Source organism: Anomalospiza imberbis, chromosome 2 (assembly GCF_031753505.1).
Source record: "Anomalospiza imberbis isolate Cuckoo-Finch-1a 21T00152 chromosome 2, ASM3175350v1, whole genome shotgun sequence".
In the NCBI taxonomy this organism is placed as follows: Eukaryota; Metazoa; Chordata; class Aves; order Passeriformes; family Viduidae; genus Anomalospiza; species Anomalospiza imberbis.
Window position 1 is genome coordinate 60,307,442 of NC_089682.1, and position 18,608 is coordinate 60,326,049.

At 39.7% G+C, this 18,608-nt stretch overlaps 1 protein-coding gene across 3 annotated transcripts; it reads left to right on the forward strand.

Moving 5' to 3' along the window:
* Positions 1–1,288: 1,288 nt before the first annotated feature.
* CENPJ (centromere protein J) lies at positions 1,289–18,509 on the forward strand. 3 transcript variants are annotated; one of them, XM_068181350.1, is made up of 17 exons: positions 1,289–1,390; positions 2,827–3,337; positions 4,374–4,497; positions 5,297–5,530; positions 6,199–6,343; positions 7,471–7,576; positions 7,874–9,497; positions 11,742–11,874; positions 12,705–12,870; positions 13,936–14,175; positions 14,785–14,884; positions 16,058–16,152; positions 16,836–16,934; positions 17,044–17,184; positions 17,292–17,376; positions 17,466–17,586; positions 18,174–18,509. In XM_068181350.1, the coding sequence occupies exons 2-17, from the start codon at positions 2,960–2,962 to the stop codon at positions 18,364–18,366; spliced, it is 3,984 nt and encodes a 1,327-aa protein (XP_068037451.1). In that variant the 5' UTR covers positions 1,289–1,390; positions 2,827–2,959; the 3' UTR covers positions 18,367–18,509. The 3 variants fall into 3 exon arrangements, with proteins under 3 accessions (XP_068037451.1, XP_068037449.1, XP_068037450.1); XM_068181348.1 differs by lacking the exons at positions 17,044–17,184; positions 17,292–17,376; positions 17,466–17,586; positions 18,174–18,509 and having other exon boundaries at positions 16,055–16,866; XM_068181349.1 differs by lacking the exons at positions 1,289–1,390; positions 17,044–17,184; positions 17,292–17,376; positions 17,466–17,586; positions 18,174–18,509 and adding an exon at positions 1,418–1,520 and having other exon boundaries at positions 16,055–16,866.
* Positions 18,510–18,608: the final 99 nt, after the last annotated feature.

Sequence of the window (18,608 nt, forward strand, 5' to 3'; positions counted from 1 at the left end):
TTTTATTAAACTTTTCTAAATTTTTGAAACAAGTGATTAGCGTTTATAACATTTTGAAGGGCAAAATTTACAAAATTCAAAATCAGATTCTGTATTTGAATTAAAACTATTATATTTAATCTGTGTGTTCAGGATTGATTAGCTGGTAATAAAAACTTTAATAACTGGAATACTGTGTTTTTGCAGCACCTAATAAGGAAGCTGTGCAATGTCTAACTGCTGACCATTTTCCCTGTTTTAATTCTTACAATTTTATATTGGTGGAGATCCTTAAGGTCCCAACAGCCTCTAAAGGATTTCACCCAAGCACTCAAGCTTGTAGTTCATGATCAAACCACAATTTCAACACTGCTGTCAGTAATAGATTATATTTTTAGCACATAGGAGGAGTCAAAAATAAATTTCCATTATCCAACAATAGACCATCATTAATCTGCAGTCCTGTAAGACCATAAATGTGCAGGTAAACTGGAAAAAAAACCCCAAACCCCTCTACTAGTATTTTCCTACTAAATATGTCAAAGGGGCCGAATGTGATGCTGTGGTTTAGAAAGGCACAAGTACAAATCATTCTACATTCTAGCACATTAGCTTATCAATGTTAATGAAGATTCGAGTCTGAGGACAATCACGTAGACATTGTAACTTGCTAAACCGAAGTCCAGAAAAATGGTGGCAGTATAGCAGAAAGAGCTCTGTGGGACTACAGAAAGAATCAGCGAAAATTAAAAGCACCCCGGGCTGCCCGGGGTTTACACAGCCCAGAGCCCGGTGCTGGACCTGCCCACAAGAGCTGCTGCACCAGGACACAGCCGGAGAGGCTCCCCAAGACCGGAGCGTGCTGCTCTATCGCTTTCTGGAGCCTAGAGGAAAACACTAATTTCGCTCCGTTAGACAGAGCGTGCCTAAAGCACAAAATGTCAGAAAGCCTGGAGGTGCATTTCGCCCATTTATCTTTGCGTTCCTTCGTCCCGCTGCTGTTTAAAGTTTAAAAGGCTGTGTGTAGCTACAGCCTCGCCCCAGCTGCAGAGCGACGCTGCCCCAAGAGACCTCTGCAAAGGGCCACCACAGGGAGCACCCGGGAGGCACCTCGAGCTGCGGGGCACCTTCAGGAGCCGGGACAACCCCAGCCCGGGGCCGGGCCCCGGCCTCGAACCCGGAGCGAGTCCCGCCGCCGCTTCCCGCCCGGACAGCCCCGGCACGAACCGGGGCACGGCCGCCGCTGTGGGTGCCCATCAACCGCTTTCCCGCCGCGGAGGCTCTTGGGAGCTGTAGTCCCAATCCGGCCAGCTGCGAGGCGGCCCTGCGGCGCTCGAACTACAGCTCCCAGCATGCAGGGCGGCGGGGCGGTGCCCGCCTGTGGCGCCGGGAGGCTGTGCGATGGCGGCAGGTTTGTAATAGAAGGAGAAGGCTGTGGCAGTCGGAGCTGGGCGCGGTTGAGGTGGCGGCCTGAGGAGCGGGGCCGGGGCAGCTGCCTCGCTATATGCGAGGGACCGCGGGTCGGAGCTGTCGTGAAGCGGGTGCTTCGGGGCTGGGGGTGCGCTTGGGGTGTGCTCTGTGGGGGCGGCGTCAGTGAGAGAAGGAGGGCGCTGGGCCCGACGCTTCGGCTCGGCTGAGGAGTGGGGCTGCGCTCATCTCCCCACTGTCGACCTATATGGGGATCCCTTTGTCCCTCCTCCCCTTCGCGGGACGAATCAGCCTGATCCCTGCCGGCTGTTCCGATTGGCACGAAGGTGCTGCTGCTGTAAATTTCATGGGGAGGTTTAGACTGGCAGGCGGCGTCCAGAGGGTCTCCCAAAGGGGACGGGGAAAACAGACCGTGGACCTTGCAGACTTCAATTTGCCACTGCGGGAATCTGCACCTCGCTGGGAAACAGAAAGCAATCGTTTCTATACAAAACATTTCTATAATGGTTCCCCCAGTCGCGGTTTCAAACTCTTGTTGGAAGGATAAGTATTTCGACTGCGGGAAAGCCAAGTGAGAGCTGGCATGGGCTGATCTCTTGGGAATGAGGAAGCTTTAAGAAGTTATTTCCTCATTAGCAGGACTCTTGAACGTGGGCTGCTGTGGTTGTTTGTCCTTGGTGCCCTGGCCCCTTTTCTCCTCTGTATTCCCCGGACACACCACAGAGGCAGAGAATTATTTGCCCTGGGATTACTTTGAGGAAGCACGTCTGAGCAGCCCGGCTCCTGTTGCCGCACTGTCACCAGCAGCAGTTTTGTCTTTTTCTTCCTAAGTGAGGAAATCACTTCCTTCCTACATTAATTTATTCATGTTTTATGGCACTTGTAGGATTTGTTGCTGTATTTAAACTTTCCTTTGGATGGATTTTAAAGAAGCTTTTTGGGTGAAGGAAGATAACAGGCAGCGTAGTTGCAGCGTTTCCTTGAGAAACTAAGGAAGATATGAAAATGATAAGTATTGCATTGAAATATGTGCAGTAAAGTGTTTGTATTTAGATGGACATATCTGAAACTGTATTAATATGGAGGTCACGTGGTGGACATCTCTCAGCTCATCAAATCACTTCTTTTGTTGCAAGTGTTTAAAAAAAATTCTGAATCCCTCCCAGTACTACTGAAGAAAATATTACATATGGTTTTATGGTATTTGAGATTATATTGGCTGCCTCAAATAATACAATTAAGAGTTGGATTATGTTGATTTTCTGCACCAAAAGTGCTTGTTACTTATTATCCAAATTGTTTCTATTGACTATGACTTATTTTTATAAATACACTAGGTTGGTTGTAAGAGAGTAACTTTCTTTTTCTGGGAATCTGTTATTGTAAATATCTGATTTTGTTTATCTGCCTAATTTCTAGGTGCTAGAAGTAGATAGATAACTGTCCATACCAACTACCTGGAACTTTGAAAGTTATATTGTTTTAAACCTACAGAACATAATATTATTGTGTTAATGCTGATCAGCAAAGAAATTGGAATATAATTTGCAAGATGCCAACTGTTGAAAATCTGAGTGGTGAGCAAAACTTCAGTGCACACTGGATGCTTAATAGTGCCCGTGCTGGAGTCTTACTAGGTCCTAGTTTTGCTGGTTTGAACTTTAAGAAAGAAAATTTGTTACCTGGACCTGAAGACATCACAGCTTTACCTGAAGAAGTGCTGCATCTTTCAGACAGCTGTTCTGTAAGTGATGACTCTCTGTGTGAAGAGTCTGCCAGCTCCCTGGCACTTCAGCAATGTACCACTGGAACACCTTTTCCAGCAGCAGCTGGAAACATAGAAAGCTCTAAACCAGACTTAGTCCATGGTAAAGTGGATGGTCAGAAGAAATCCAGTCACAGTGATCCACTCTTACAAAAGCTTGAACAGGTAATAAATATACCTAGAATTCCTTGACATACTTACAGTAAGATTTGTTTTGTTCCTGCATGTGATGCCTGCAAGTAAGCAAACCCCTTGCAACGAATGTATAGGCCACAGCAAGCTTAAAGAGTAAATGCTAAGTTCCAGTTATGCTCACATGAAAGTTGGTGTCCTCCTCATGACGTGCATTTACTGAGAGTGTAACTACAGTTGTTTCCAGATGGCACAAGTTCCAGTTTAAAATGAAATCGTTCTTAAAATCTTTTTTCCTGGAAAGGTGCACACAGTTCTACAGTGTTTCTTCACTTGAGGCTGTGGAAATGGGGTGCTGGTCATTACCGTAGTAGTGCTTGACTACAGGTATTCACAACACAGTGGAGTTGAGTGTTCTTGTATCTATAACAACATCTTTTGTTAGTTCTCAAAGCAGATGTGACATACCTGGTTCTATTTAGATGAGGAGATATGTTAGTGTTGAATGTGATAAAGTATCCAAGACATCAGGATAAAAAAGGCCTGGAACTGTAATGCTGTTATGTTACTTATGTTTTTTTTTTTTTTTTTTTCCTAATGCAAATGTGTCAGTCAATCCAGTGTAAGTGGCTGTTCACTTAAAGCTCTTCCCAAATACTGGATACAAATTGTGTTGACTGGAAGTTTTCAGCAGCACTTTAGTACGCCTTGCAGTTAAGGACTAAGAAGTCTTTGTCCACTCTGCCAGCAGCTACATCAGTATAAATCCCTATGTCTGTTCACTGGAGTGGAGAGAGGGAGAGTGTGTCTCCAGAGTAGAATTCCACGAATTACCAGGTGTTTTAAAAGTTTTCTCCTGTATTTTACATGACAGGAGAATGCTTCCCACTTTTTAAATATTGTCAGTAGTAACAATCAGTGGCTAAATAAATATTAGCTGATTTATTGGTATCTTAAGAGGAATTATTAAGTGTCCTTAGAAAGTAATTGATAATCTATAACAAAATAATTCTATGGCACATTCTAAATAAATCTAGCCTCTAATAAATTTGTTTATTTATTTGAAAAGCTGAAGGAATTGCAACAGCAGAAACAGGAGCAGTTAAAGAAACAACAGATGGAACAACTTCAAAGGTTAATGGAAGAGCAGCAGAAGCTACTTAGCATGGTATCTGGCCAGCCAGCAGCTCTTGGTAAGTGGAGAAAGAAAGCACATGATGTACTTTGTACAAACTGAAAAATTTAATCTCATTTTCCAGTTAAAATCTGAAAGTGTCTTCTGGGTTCTTCACCTTCAGATTACTTGATTAGTCAAAGATAAATGCTGCATTGCTTCAGTGCCTGAAAGTTGAGTGCTACTGAAGAAGGAGTACTGTCCTATTTTTATAAAATGCCAGCTGTAATTGTGGCTTGATCAATATGTGCTATGATGGTGGCCCTTGCTTCAAAGTACATGTATTGAAGTGTAAAACAATTATTTTCCTTTCTGATTAGCTGCTTCTCACAGTACCTTTGATTGCTTTAAGTTTTCAGTGTAGCCAAATGAAGTGGTCCTTCCTTGTTTCTGCTAACACATATCACATTCAGGCGATGAACTGAACCAGAATAGAGAGCTGATCTGTATTTAAAAACAGAGACTTGTAACCTGTATCAGTTTTCCAGTCTTGTTTGCTGGGTGCAAGGAGAGGGGTACAGCTCTAGCCTGGGAAAAGCTTTAAGAGCTGAGGAGGGGTACTTTATGCTCTTGGCAGTGCCAGTCCAACCTGACTTAAATGATTGTCTTTCACTCTGCCTACCTGAGAAGATTAAATTAGGGCTTATTGTAGGAGAAGAAAATCAAGATTGCCTAATCACTTATTCTTGGTCAGTGACATAAGGATGGAGGCTGGGTGATCAATCCTGCCCTTCAGTGCCATTTCTTTTCTCCTGTGGAGCAGTAGTTTTGTGATATAAATGGAATGACACAGCCATTTTGTTCCTTCTTCTTTCAAGGTTATACTGTAATGGCTGAAAGTCAAAAGCAGAGACCTAGGCATTCCACAGGCTTAGCACCTTCACCTCAGTTGCCATTGTCTGAGTATCAGAATATCTTTGAAGACAGAGCTCGTGCTCTCGTTGTTTCTTCCCATACACAAGACAACAGTTCTTTACAAAAGCTGAATAACAGAGAATGCACCTCATCTTTGAAGACCAATCTTTCAGAAGTGTCTGCCGGTGAAAAGCAAGGTCTGTGTGTGCCTCTGAAAAGGCCAAATTGTTTAAAAAACAAAGAGGACAAATACATTACTGCTTAGTCATTTACAGAAAGATAACGTGATGTGTGGTGCTTTTTTCTCCTTGTCACTGGGAGTAATTTTCTGCTACTTATTTTGAAGGTTTTATGATTTTAGTTTACTTGGTATGTTGGTTTGTTTACTGACAACTTACAGACCTCAGAATGTTCCTGTTGTTGTCCATTCGAGTTTGGCTAAAAGCAGCATAAGCCAAAAATCAAATTCTTCTCAATTTATGCATATATATGTGGGAAACAAGAAGCTTGATAAGAGAGCTCACCAGTACAGCAGACATCAACATTTGTTTAGTTATGTTTTGAAGCCATGTATTAACAATAGCAAAGCAGATGAACAATCAGAATGGATTATTTAAGGTCTGTGGAAATTTTTAATGCATAATTGCTTATTCCATTAAAAAGAAAGTGCAAATTCAAATAAGAATTAATTTGGGGAAATCTTAGAACTGTTTTATGTAGGAATTCAGATCACATGGCCATGAAGCTCACTTCTGGTTTTCATCTGACCTGAATGCTTTTTAAAGTATTTGCTGAAAACTGATTTGTTGTTGGGATGAAAAAAAAAAAAAAAAAAACCAAAAAAACAACTCTGTTGCTTTCACAGGAAAAAACATGTGGTGTCCAGAAAAAAAGATGGGATTATTAATGGAGAGTGAAGATAATCACATCGATCCTTTAGGTGTGGGAAGTGCAGCTGTCTCTGAAAATTCCCGTGGAGGTGATCAATTGTTGACTAATACAGAGGAAAGGTAATTCAGACTATGATTATGCATTTTTTATCAAATTGCACAAGTTTGGTTGAATTCTGAGTCCTGAATGAAAGAGTGATACTCTGAATTTGTGCAATTTCTTAACAAAGGATTTGATTTTTCTAGGTACTGTGGAGATGTGTGGTAAGAGAGGCTCTTGCTTGGAATTGCTTGTGCTGTAAAAGATTAAATGTTGGATGAAGAGCTGTGTGTGCAGCCTGGGGTAATGACAGCTTAGAAACACCTTTCAGTACAGCTGGGTATATAAGCAGTTATGATTGCTGTTCCCAGTTTGATTTATTACAACCTCCTATCCACTGTTATGTTCTGAAAGTAGTAATGTGAAGGGGGAGGGTGAGGCTGTGACTTTTTGGTTGATTATGGGGAGTTATGATTGTTTGAAATGTCCAAGGCCAGGCTGGACAGGGCTCTGAGCAACCTGGTCGAGTGGAAGGTGTTGCTGCCCACTTTTGGAGGCTGGAACAAGATGATCTTTAAAGTCCTTTCCAACCCAAACCATTCAGTGATTATATGATTCTATGAAATGTGGCTATGTCTCCCCTGGGGTAGATCTTGCCCACCCCCAGTCTGCTTCCTGGGGTGGGCAGCAGCATGAAAAAGCAGAGAAAGCCCTGATGCTGTACAAGCAGGGTTCAGTAATAGCTAAAATATTATGTTATCAGTACTGTTAGCTATAAAAAAAGCTCACTCCATGCCAGTCAGACACAGCACTCCTGTGAAGGAGGAGGAATATCAAAGAGGGAGACGGGGAACGTTATCTCAGTAGCATTCCTGAGTGGAAAGGTGATACTGTAGGAATTGGCACTGTGACTAAATTATGAGTGGAAGTTTGGTGATTTGTCTGAAGGAAAGGGTAATTAAGAAAAGCAGTGAAAGAAAAAGCAACAAAACCTGCATACAGTGTCTTTTAGATATGTATATTAACTATTGCAGGGATTGGATAAACATGTAGTGTTGAAATGCATTTCTCAGATTAACTTAATGCCTAAAGCGCCTCAGAATTTGTCAGCTTTTATGCAATTACACCATTGGTCTTTGACTACTAGTGATGTTAAACATAGTAATTTTATACAGAATTATAAGAGTTGTTTTTGTAATTACTCTAGACCTATTAAAGCTGCAATACATGAGAAGAAACAAACTTTTGAAGAATTCTTGGAAGAACAGATACAACTAGAAGAACAGCGTCTGAAGCAAAACCAGAAGTTACAGGTTATTTATAATTACTTTAAAAACCTTCATTCTTTTTTATATATTGTGTCGAGATGTGATAGGTGCTTTAAAAGTGTACAAGGAAGATGCTGGCAAGGAAAGCTAATACTGAATGCAACATTCACAGTCTGAAAAATAATAAACCCCAAATATTTCACTTGCTTAAGTCTTCAGAAATCCAGCAGAAATGTACCATGTAAATTTCTACTGATATCTGGGATTTATTTGAAGAAATCTTCAAACTGTGTAAGGAGCTTTTTAACATTTTATTGTTTGCTTTTCTTTACTCATTTTCAGGAGACAAATGGATCAGCTGTCCAAAAACCAGCGATCAAGAGACCCTTCCTGAAAAGAGGGGAAGGTTTAACAAGATTCACTAATGCCAAGTCTAAAATGACAAAACTTGTAGAAAACACCTCAAAACTTCAACAAAGGGCTTTAGATGATAGAAATGTTATTAAAGTGGACAAATTACAAATACAGAAGAAAACTGTGCTTCCTGGCAAAGAACTGGTTTCTGAAAATCCTTTTGCACCATGTAAAAAAATCAATCACCCCAATAAAGTAAAACGTTGTCCTATTGAGAAGACAGTGGTACTCAGGAATCACAATGGAGAAAATATCTTGCCATTAGAAACAAGAATGCCATCAGGAAAAAATCATGATGGACAGATGAGAGATTCTTACCCATCAGAAATTAATAAGAGAATAGAAAATACAGAGAACAGAGTAGAATTTGCTAAGTCTAACACTGGCAAAACCAAAAACAAATTACCAGGTGCTGAAAAGTCTCAGTTGTCTCAGGAATTGACCAGTGCCTTTTCTAATTCTAAATGTCCCATAGGTCACCCTGTAAAAGATTCAGAACTGTCTTTTGAACTTTCATTTCAGAATAAACTGGAGAACTGGGAAAAGGAAAAAGAAAAAGAGAATCTAGAATTAGATGAATTTTTGTTTCTAGAACAAGCTGCAGATGAAATATCTTTCTCAAGTAATTCCTCATTTGTGCAAAGGATCTTGGAACGAGACCAGCAAACTTCAAAAGGCCGTAGGATGTCTTCTACTCCTATCAAGGCAAAGCAGCAGCAAGTCAAGGTGCTGGCTGTCGAACTTACAAATGAGAGAAATAAAAAGGCAGACTGCATGGCACAGGAAAATATAAATGATAGCCCAGTTATGCATACAGCTTTAAATTCAGGAACAGATTTTAGAATGAAGGATCCACTGAGTAAAACAGATGGTGTAATAGTCTCAGCTTCTTCCATGAAAGCAGCTCCTGCTTTAAAAAGTAATCGCTGGATTGTAAATGAAGATAAAAGTGTGTGCAACAGTGATACTGCTACAGATTCCGAGAGTGAATTTGGGGCCACATTGAAGCGTGACAGCAAAGACGCTAAGACAGCCCTTGTGAACCAGAGAGAAAGTGATCCAGAATTTTTTGATTGTGGAAGTTCTGTTACAGACATTAGCAAAGAGAGCAAAAGTGGAGATGCTGACCTTGGGTTGTCAGACAAAGATTGTGGTGCACTGTCCAAGCAAAAGGTTAGAAAAGCTACAGAGGAACACAGAAGCATGTCTTGTATAAGTAGGAATAAGTTTGAGTTTGATGATGAAAGAACATGGAGTGATCTTGATGAAAATTATGTTAGCATTGATTTACCTGAAAAATATACTAAAACGCTTTTGCAGATGGACTTTTCTTTTAAGAATGATACAGCTGTCCCAGACAAAGCAATAAAGAGAAAAGTTGCCTCAAAGAAAGGAGATGAAATGTCCAAAGAGTCTGCAGTGGACAATGATACAAATGGACCTCCTGTATCAAACCTGATGATGAAACTGTTTCCTTCACTGAAGCCAAAGCAGAAGGCAGGCTGCCATCCAGAGCATGAAACCAAATCAAATGTGGAACCAGAGCTGGGAGGTGAGAGAACAGCAACTGGTAGGAAGTGGCGAGGAAGGCGTATTGTACAAGTCTTCCCTACTAGTGCTTAAACTCCAAACTGAAATTACACCAGAGGGTTTAAGTACAGACTTCTACTGCGAGAAATGGCCCTGTTCTCCCCCTACATTTCTGGTTGCATGTCTGATGCCAGATCTAACAATTATACAGCTTGCAGTATGACTCTGATTGGTGAAAACTTATTTTTAAAATTTTATTTATTTAATTGGTGGGTTGTTCTTTTTTTTTTTTTTTCCTCTGGAGGCTTCAGGTCATTGAAACAACTTGATCTGAAGCTGCTTGATCACTGTTTCTGAATGGAGGAAAATATCAAGAGCAAGCTGAAAATGAAGTGGTACCTTCCTTTCCACCACAGTGGATTTACACCACAGTAGGGTAACGCTATTCACTGCTAGGGTAACTTTTTACTCTCATGGAATATAGGGGAGTGGCAGATTTTCTGGGTTTTCTGAGAGTAGTATAGTATCTACAGAGTTCATGTGGAATATGGGAAATGTGGATTAATTTTTTGGCTTTGCCCAAATTCCATTTTGTCTATATGGTTACAGTCTGTGCAGAACTGCCTCTAAAATCCCCTGTTGCAGCTGTTGCATTTCTGCTATCATTAAAAATAGAGTTGTTCAGTGAAAGCATGATGGCACAGCCTCATATTTAAATCTTTTGTCACTGAAGTTGTGATTTTGGTTTCAGACTCTGCTCCAGTGAATGTTTAGGATTTTGTTTAGGTTTTTATGGTAAGCGAGTTGATGTAATCTTTTTGGATTTCAGTAAAGCCTTTGATTTCATATCTGTCAGTGCCCTTCTGAACCAAATGTCCAGCATTCAGCTGGATAAACACATTGTGTGATGGGTGAGCAACTGGCTCACAGGTCAGGCACAAAGGGTTACAGGGAATGGGGTGACATCGACTGGTGACTTGTCACTACTGGGGTTCCACAGGGCTCCATCCTCTGTCCTGTGCTCTTCAACATCTTCATAAATGACTTGGACACAGAACTGGAAGGAATACTAAGTTTGCCAACCATACTAAATGGGGAGGAGAGGCTGTGCAGAGAGACCTGGACAAATCAGAGGGCTAGGCAATCACCAACCAGATGAAATTCAACATGGGAAAGTTCTGGATTCTACACCTGGGATGGGGCAACCCTGGATGTACAGACAGACTGGGAAATGAGATGCTGGAGAGCAGTGCCACACAAAGGGACCTGGGGGTCCTGGTCTGTGGGTACTGGAACAGGCTCCCCAGGGAAGTGGTCACAACACCAGAGTTCAAAAAGTGTTTGGACAATGCGCTCATGTACATGGTGTGACTCTTGGGGATGTACTGTGCAAGGCCAGGAGGTGGGCGTGATGATCCTTTTGGGTCCCTTCCAACTCAGGATATTCTGTGATTCATATGAAAGCTGCTACTTCTGCTTATTGTTTTCTGGAGAATTGATTGTATAGGCTTGTCTAAAGATGGTTGCTAAAAGTTTGCAGGAAGAGGGGTTCAGGTTTCTTTACAGCATTTTAGAGTATTTAAGGGTGAGCAAGGAAACCACCTACACAGCAACATCACTATTTTGTCTATTCTGTTGCATACTCAGACTCTGAAACCTCAGGGATTCTGAAGTAGTGACAGAACAGCAAACTGGGATGGGAAAAAAGCCCACAAAAACCCCTCCCTTTTATCAGCCTCTGCAACATATTCCCCATCCGGGATGGGTGTGAACAGACTTTGTAGTGACTAAAACTTGAAAAAAATTACAACTATAGACTTTCCTGTTTGTTGTACTTTATACCATCATACTGTATACATGCACCTGGCACATATATGTGGTATGTACCTACACATAGGCCGTATACACTCCTTACACCTTCATTTTATTTATCTGGTTTGATGTGAAGCTCTTCAAATTCCAATTCCAAATACAGCTTTAGTTCTACCAAGATGAAAGATACATTCCATACTTAAAAGTGCTACAAAAGTGATGGACCTACTCCATATTTGAGGTACTTGAGTAAATAGTGCAGAGTATTGTAAAACAAAACTTATGTGTTATTTGGATAGTAGAAGCTTTTTTGCAAAATTACTGCTGTCTCTAAAATAGTATTTACTTGGTTTTTCTTTTTTTTTTAATAATTTTTAAGCTGGTGTATGATAATTGTTCACTTCAGTCTTATGAATGCCATTTGGATAATGTGCATGTGGCTGTCTTTTGACAGGAAACACTGTTCCATCCCAGCTACTGAGAGAGAGACTTGCTGAGTTGGAAAATGAAATTGAGAGATTCCGAGCTGAAAACACAACTCTGAGTAAACTCCGTGAAGAAAGAGAGCACGCCCTGGCAAGTATCAGGTAAGTTTTACTCGAAACTTTTTGGTGAGTTCAATTGCATAGCGTGTTGCAGACTCCTCTAATGCCCAGTTACCCACAGCACAGGTAAACAATTCACATGCTTCAGATACAGTGGAGATAGGGCTAGACACAAGTTGTTGCTCTATGGGTATGTTAAACTGTAATTATTATACACAATTTAATAGTGTTAAGAACCCCTGCTCAATTAATATGATGTCCCTAAAGGGTGTATTTTGGAGAATGTATACTTTTGTTCTGAAGGATAATACAATCCTGAATTAGCCTTGCAGTACTGGTCTTAATGCTTTTGCTTTGGATTTGATATTTGTGTGTAAACACTGAGAACCTTTTAGTTTGAACAGGGACATTTATAAGTGGCATATAGAAGAGAATAATTACCTCTGATGACATAAATGGGGCACATCTGTTCCTACCACAGCCACTTTTGTTTTGTTTGGGAACAGCATTGTGTCTTTGGCTAACGTTTAATTTTTGACCACCTATAAGCAGATTCTTTTCTCTGGTGCTTTTGGGGGACGGTGTTCTAATGTTTTGAAGAATGTAGCAAGATTTTAGCCGAAACTTTTCTAAATTCAGGATAATGTTTGTGACTAGAAGATATAAAAATATATATTGTTGGACTTCAAACACCCACTGTGTGACAATTCTTACTCCTTAAATAAGTAATACCATTTATAAGTAAGTCTTCCTGGGGGTAATGGATGCTGAATTTCAATCTGTGACCACAAGACACTGAGTCTTCACTTTCTCTAAAATCCTGATATAAAGGAAATTTGGGCTAAAACAACAACTTTGTTTCATAATTATAGGAAAGAAATTGCAGACTTTGAACAGAAGAAAGCCCAAGAACTGGCTGAAATAGAAGAATATAAAAAAAAGGAAATAAAAAAATTGCAAAAGGAGCGTAAAGTTTTTGAAAAATACACCACAGAAGCTAGAGCAATTCCAGATAAAAAAGAACGGGATGAAATTCAGGTATAAAAATATATTATTATTCTAGTCCATGCAGGAACATGTAAGTTCACTCAAAGGCAGTCAAGAACTAAATTCTAACTTAGTTCAAAGATTACAAGTGATTGCAAGATGGGAACTGCTAGCAGATGTGGGTTAGTGGTGAACTTGGCAGTGCTGGATTAACAGTTAGACTCCATGATCTTAAAGGTTTTTTTTCCAATCTAAATTATTCTGATTGAGGAAGGGAACTACAGTCTTTACAATGCTGTTTGCTGGTTTTAAGGCAAAAACTCCTCATGAGCAAATTTTTTTTGTCACATTTACATACTAAGAACTGCTGGTGACTGATAGAATGATCTTCAGCTTTGAAACAAAATTACCAAAGTTGAAATACTAAGTTGGAAGTTTTTATTTGTGCTAGTAGATCAAAGTGCAAACTAGAACTCCACAAGGGTTTTATTCTGTCTACAGCTCTTTTACAGTCTATGTAATAACCTTCTACAATTTTCAAAGTTACATTTTATTATCACTTATAGATCTTTAGGTTATCAATGATATAAGAACAAGATCTGTTTCTTCCTTCATTGTCAGGATGTATGGTATATGAGATGCATAAGCAAGCCATATTAAACATCACACAGGGATTTCCCTCTTCCTTCCTTCCTTCCAAATTTCCCTTCAGAAAACTGAATTGACATTTGCTAAACTAGGCAGATTTGCATGTGTGTTTGTGTCCTCCCTCTGTTTTCCTGTGCCAAGATTTTTGAAGGGCTCTCCAAGGGTAGCATTAAGGATTTTGTGTTTCTGTCTCAAGTGTATTTGTACTGGCCAATCTAGGAAGTGTAAAGGATGCCAAGAAAGCAATAAAAACAATTCCTGTGATTGGAGTAGAGCTTATAAAGTTGGTAGTTTGAAGTCAATAATCACTCTTTCAAGGAAAGAAAACTCTTCCTTACCTTTCACCCCAGCACTATTAAGCTGATTTGACTTTTTTGCCACTTATGCCTTTTTGCTTATGTTTGTATTTCTATTAGAAACTAAAATATATTTTATTATATTAAAAACAAAAACATGCATTTTTCTAAGGCTTTAAAACAGCAGATTGCAGAGTTACAGGAAGATCTAAAACGAAAAGAGGCAAAATGGTCGACCACCCATCGACGCCTGAAAGATCAAATAGAAGCTTTAGTAAATGAGAATTTTGAGCTAAAAGAGGAAATCAAAATTATGGAGAAGTTTCGTCTAGAAGCCTGGAAGAAAGTAGAAGCTGCTGGAAGCAAGAAAAAAATAGAAAATCCTGGGATGAGTCTAAATAGAGCAGAATCTGTAAGTTACTAATCTTGGTGATGTAAATACCTTTGTGTGAATACTGGTGAGATTTCTGTTATGAACTTGGACTCTTAATAGCTACAACTTAGCTGTTTACTTTTAATTTACTGATGTGGGGACTACACTAGTGGTGACAGACACAGAATTTTGTTAATGTCATATTCTCTGCAAATGTCAATGCTCACAATGTGCAGCATCCCTTTTGTTGAGGAACTCATCTTGGAAATTAAAAATTATGCAAGTATGAAAGAAAAATAATTGATGGAGTCTAAGTTGTGAACCTCTGCCCCTTTGGGATCAACCAGGCAAACCAAGGAGTTCACAATTGTCTAAAGCATTTATATTAAGTTTTGAAACTATAACTATTATTCTGGATTGCTTGCATCAAATTAACATTCTGGAGTTGTTGATAGTGAGGGAGCTGATGGAGGAAGAGCTCCAAAGCACACCTTGGGCTATATTACACAAGCCCTTCTTCTGATCAATTCTCAAAACTTTTAAAGCTTGCAGTAAATTTCATGTCATATGGTCTATAAATTTTATTGACTCTGTATGAACAGTTATGATTACATGTAACATAAACCACAAATACTTCCTTTCTTTTAGTGTCTACCAAACAGAGGCCTAAAAAGTCGAACTGCATCTCCGCTTCTTCCAGCACAGAAGTGCAGCAAGATAAATGGCAAAACTTATTCACAAACAAAAGGTAAAAATATTTGTCTATGCAGAAAATTCTCTGAAGTCTTTAAAATAAAATGAATCTGAAGTTTTGCTTTGTGGAGTGTATTACCACCTCAAAAGAAGACAGAGTGGGAGCTGTCATGGCCTTGAGCATATGGATACATACCTCATATGGTGGGATTCTGGAGAAAGCTGTGATTTCACTCCAGTTTTGGAGTGAAAAATGCTTCTGGTCTTACTTGATGGTCTGGAGCACTGCAGAAGCTGCTTTCTGTAATCAAAAATGACATTCATCACTGGTGTTCTCCAAGATGCAGATGTTGGTTAGATCAGAGTCACCAAATGGTTTGGGTTGGAAGGGACCTCAAAGATCATCCAGTTCCAACCCCTTGCCATGTGCAGGGACACCTCCCACTAGACCAGGGTGCTCAGGGCCCCATCCAACCTGGCCTTGGACCATTCCAGGAGAGGAGCAAACTCAGCTTCTCTGGGCAACCTGTTCAGTGCCTCACTGCCCTGACAGTGAAGAATTTCTTCCTAATGTCTAGTTGAGTGTGCTGATAGCATCAGAACTGCTGCGTCTCTTCAGAAACTTCTGTTAGCAGGATCTGTAATCATATGGGCAATGCTGTGGCAGGTGTTCCTTCTTCACAGTTAGTTAGTGTTTGCCTTCCTAAGGGATAATCATATATGGAAAGTAACTGCAGGGTACTTCTTTGACACCTCTGACAGCTCATCCAACCATCATGTTATCTGTTACAGGAGTATGTTCCAGAATTGAAGGTAGTTTTATTTTGGTAATTTGATGGGAGAGACATGGAAAAAATATGCTGATCAGTTCATGTTAAAAGTTGATATTAATCTTCCTTTGTTCATTATAAGGCATCACTAATAATATTGTCTAAATTTCTAGGAGGGGCAAATCCTTTGTAAATCTAGAGAGATGAAATAGGAGAGAAAGTGCATTAAATGTCCATTGTAATGATTCTTCAGTTCTAGCATCTTCCTGACAAACAATGTCAGGGATTGATTCTTTTCTGGGCATGTGCCTATCCATTTAATACATACCCTGCTTTCAGTTTCTACTGCAGTTAAGAAATGTGGGTGTCCTGAACAGCTTGACCTCCTATATAATTGTAACTCATAAACCACACTTAAATTTCTGCGTCAAATTTAACTATTACATGTATCCCAGTAGGAAAACTTTCTAGAACACCTACATCAGGACCTGCTAATGAAAGAAACAACTCTGAGGCAATGACAGCACTAGAAGATTCTTCTCAGACTTTAATGGTAATAAGTCCTGTGTCTTGATTTGATTTTCAAAGCAGAGAAGAAAAAGCCTAAAATAGAAAAGTTAAGGAGTATCTGGAGGGTGACTGATGAGGCTGTTGACTCATCTTTTTGTGATCTTCAGCTTTTATTGTCATAACAGAAATGGCTATGTACCAGTCAATGAGGAGTGTTTTACCTTTGTCTAGTAGTTGCATTATTCATTGGCTCAGGAAAAATACAAAGTCATAATCTCCTGCTCTTTTGAATTTTTTACCTTTTGGGAGGGCTAAAGAAGGATGGATGTTCGTATGCTCCGTGTAGGGCAAGTGTGCAAAATTCTTTGAAATAGTTTAATTCATTCTTAAATTAATTGCTGTAGGTTACACTTAGGCTTTAGAGAACTTGACTGTTTCATACCATGATGTGGATTTCTTAAGAAAATTGAGCACCATGTTACAGCACATCACTGAATTCCACTTTAGTCCAGACTACAACTGACCACAGATATCTTATGATTGCTCAGTCTCCATCTCTTGTACCATTTGAATTATATTTGGAGTTGCTTAAACCCCATATTGTGTTTATGCCTCCCCATATTCATCTTCCTTCTGTGATGCTCCTTGTTTCCTAAAATACCTGTCAGCCTAGGAAAAAAATATATAAAGACAAAGCTTGATTTGAGTTTTTGCTTGTCATCTCAGGACACTTCTCCTAATGAAGCATATGTGTCACCACCATCTGCTCCTGCATTTACAGGCAGTGAAGAGATACAGACAGAAACTGCTTATCGTGATGGAAAGGTAAAACGAGAGCTTGGCACTTGGAGATTCTGGAAGACAGCCATTGGGAAAGATAAGTGAGAATCTGAGTGTGAGGGCTTAATACTGACCTCACTCATGTTTTCATTAGGTTGAGAAGGTTTTGAAAAATGGCTGTCACCTTATATTTTTCCCAAATGGAACATGGAAAAAAGTGAGCTCTGATGGGAAGACCATAACTATAACCTTCTTCAATGGGGATGTCAAACAGATTATGCCTGATCAAACAGTGGTAGGTATCCTGTATCTGCATTTTTAAATAAATGCTTATTTATCTGCATGTGTACACTCATTTAAAACTTCTCGTTAGTTACACTAAATCTGAACTGTTGTCTGCAGATTTATTACTATGCTGATGCTAAGACTACTCACACTACATACTCTGATGGCTTAGAGGTCTTGCAGTTTTCAAATGGACAAATAGGTAAAGAAATCATCCAACCTGTCAGAGTTATTGCCCAGATATAGATATGTATTTATGTAATGAGCATATTGTCTCAAAATACGTTTCAGAGAAGCATTATCCTGATGGCAAGAAGGAAATAACCTTCCCTGATCAGACAATTAAGAGTCTATTTACAGATGGCCAAGAAGAAAGTATCTTTCCTGATGGTACCATTGTTCGTGTGCAGCGGTGAGCTTTTCCTTCTGGGGTCCCCTGGGCTGGGAGCACTTGGGGCTCAATGACAGGGGCCCTATATGGTGACAGGTGTGTTTCTAGATCTGAAGGTTTACATTTCAATGGACTATACTGTGAACACATAGTTACTGCTTGAGTTTTGGGTTTGGGTTTTTTTTCCTTTTTTTTTGGTAGCATGGAAGAGGCATAAAGACAGTGTATTGTCTCATACTCTAACCTAAGAGACTTCTCTATTAGTACATAATTCTAGAAAAAAAATATCTAGGAAGCTGGCTGGTGTGGGAAGCAGGTGTGAGACAGCAGATAACTGATAGTGCTCAAAATACCAAGTTTTAAACTTCCCTTGGACTTTAGCAATGATGAATTTGATGCAGATAAAGTGCAGTGGAGGCTCTCAAGTATCAAAAAGTCATACCAGTTTTGCAGAAACAGGTTTTTGAGTGTGAGCCAGCTGAGATATTTAACAAGATTTCACCACAAATACTGTCTTCCTTCATTTAGGCTTACATATCCAATGCTGGTTCTGAGACTGATCTTACACCAATGCATAATCCTTGGGATTTTTTTCCCCTTTAATGCAGAGATGGAACCAAAACTATAGAGTTCAATAATGGCCAGCGAGAACTGCACACACCACAGTTTAAGAGACGGGAATATCCAGATGGGACTGTCAAGACTGTCTACATGAATGGACAGCAGGAAACCAAGTATGTCTCTGGGAGAGTCAGAATAAAGGACAAGGATGGTAATATTATCATGGACACTAAGTTGTAGACCATGTCAAAACTGCTGAAGTGTTAGCACATCAACAAAAATAATGTAGATTTCTGTAAAAAAGTGAAGAAGCTTAAAGCTTGTTGTGTATATATTATTTACAATCTTTTCTAAATAAACTTATTTTTCAGTGGGTGCTACTACATCAGAGCTTTTGCTAATTCTTTATTCCCCATTTCTATATTTAAGAAACCGTTTACTGATTTGGTATTCAGCCATGTGGCATTGAAAGTGTGTTTTTT

What these genes read in the sequence shown, in the direction of transcription:
- CENPJ (XM_068181350.1), top strand. Translation starts at nt 2,960, where the DNA reads ATGCCAACTGTTGAAAATCTGAGTGGTGAGCAAAACTTCAGTGCACAC. An exon ending in CACGCCCTGGCAAGTATCAG is followed by an intron (nt 11,875 to 12,704) that starts GTAAGTTTTACT and finishes TCATAATTATAG; the next exon opens with GAAAGAAATTGCAGACTTTG. An exon ending in AACTTATTCACAAACAAAAG is followed by an intron (nt 14,885 to 16,057) that starts GTAAAAATATTT and finishes GTATCCCAGTAG; the next exon opens with GAAAACTTTCTAGAACACCT.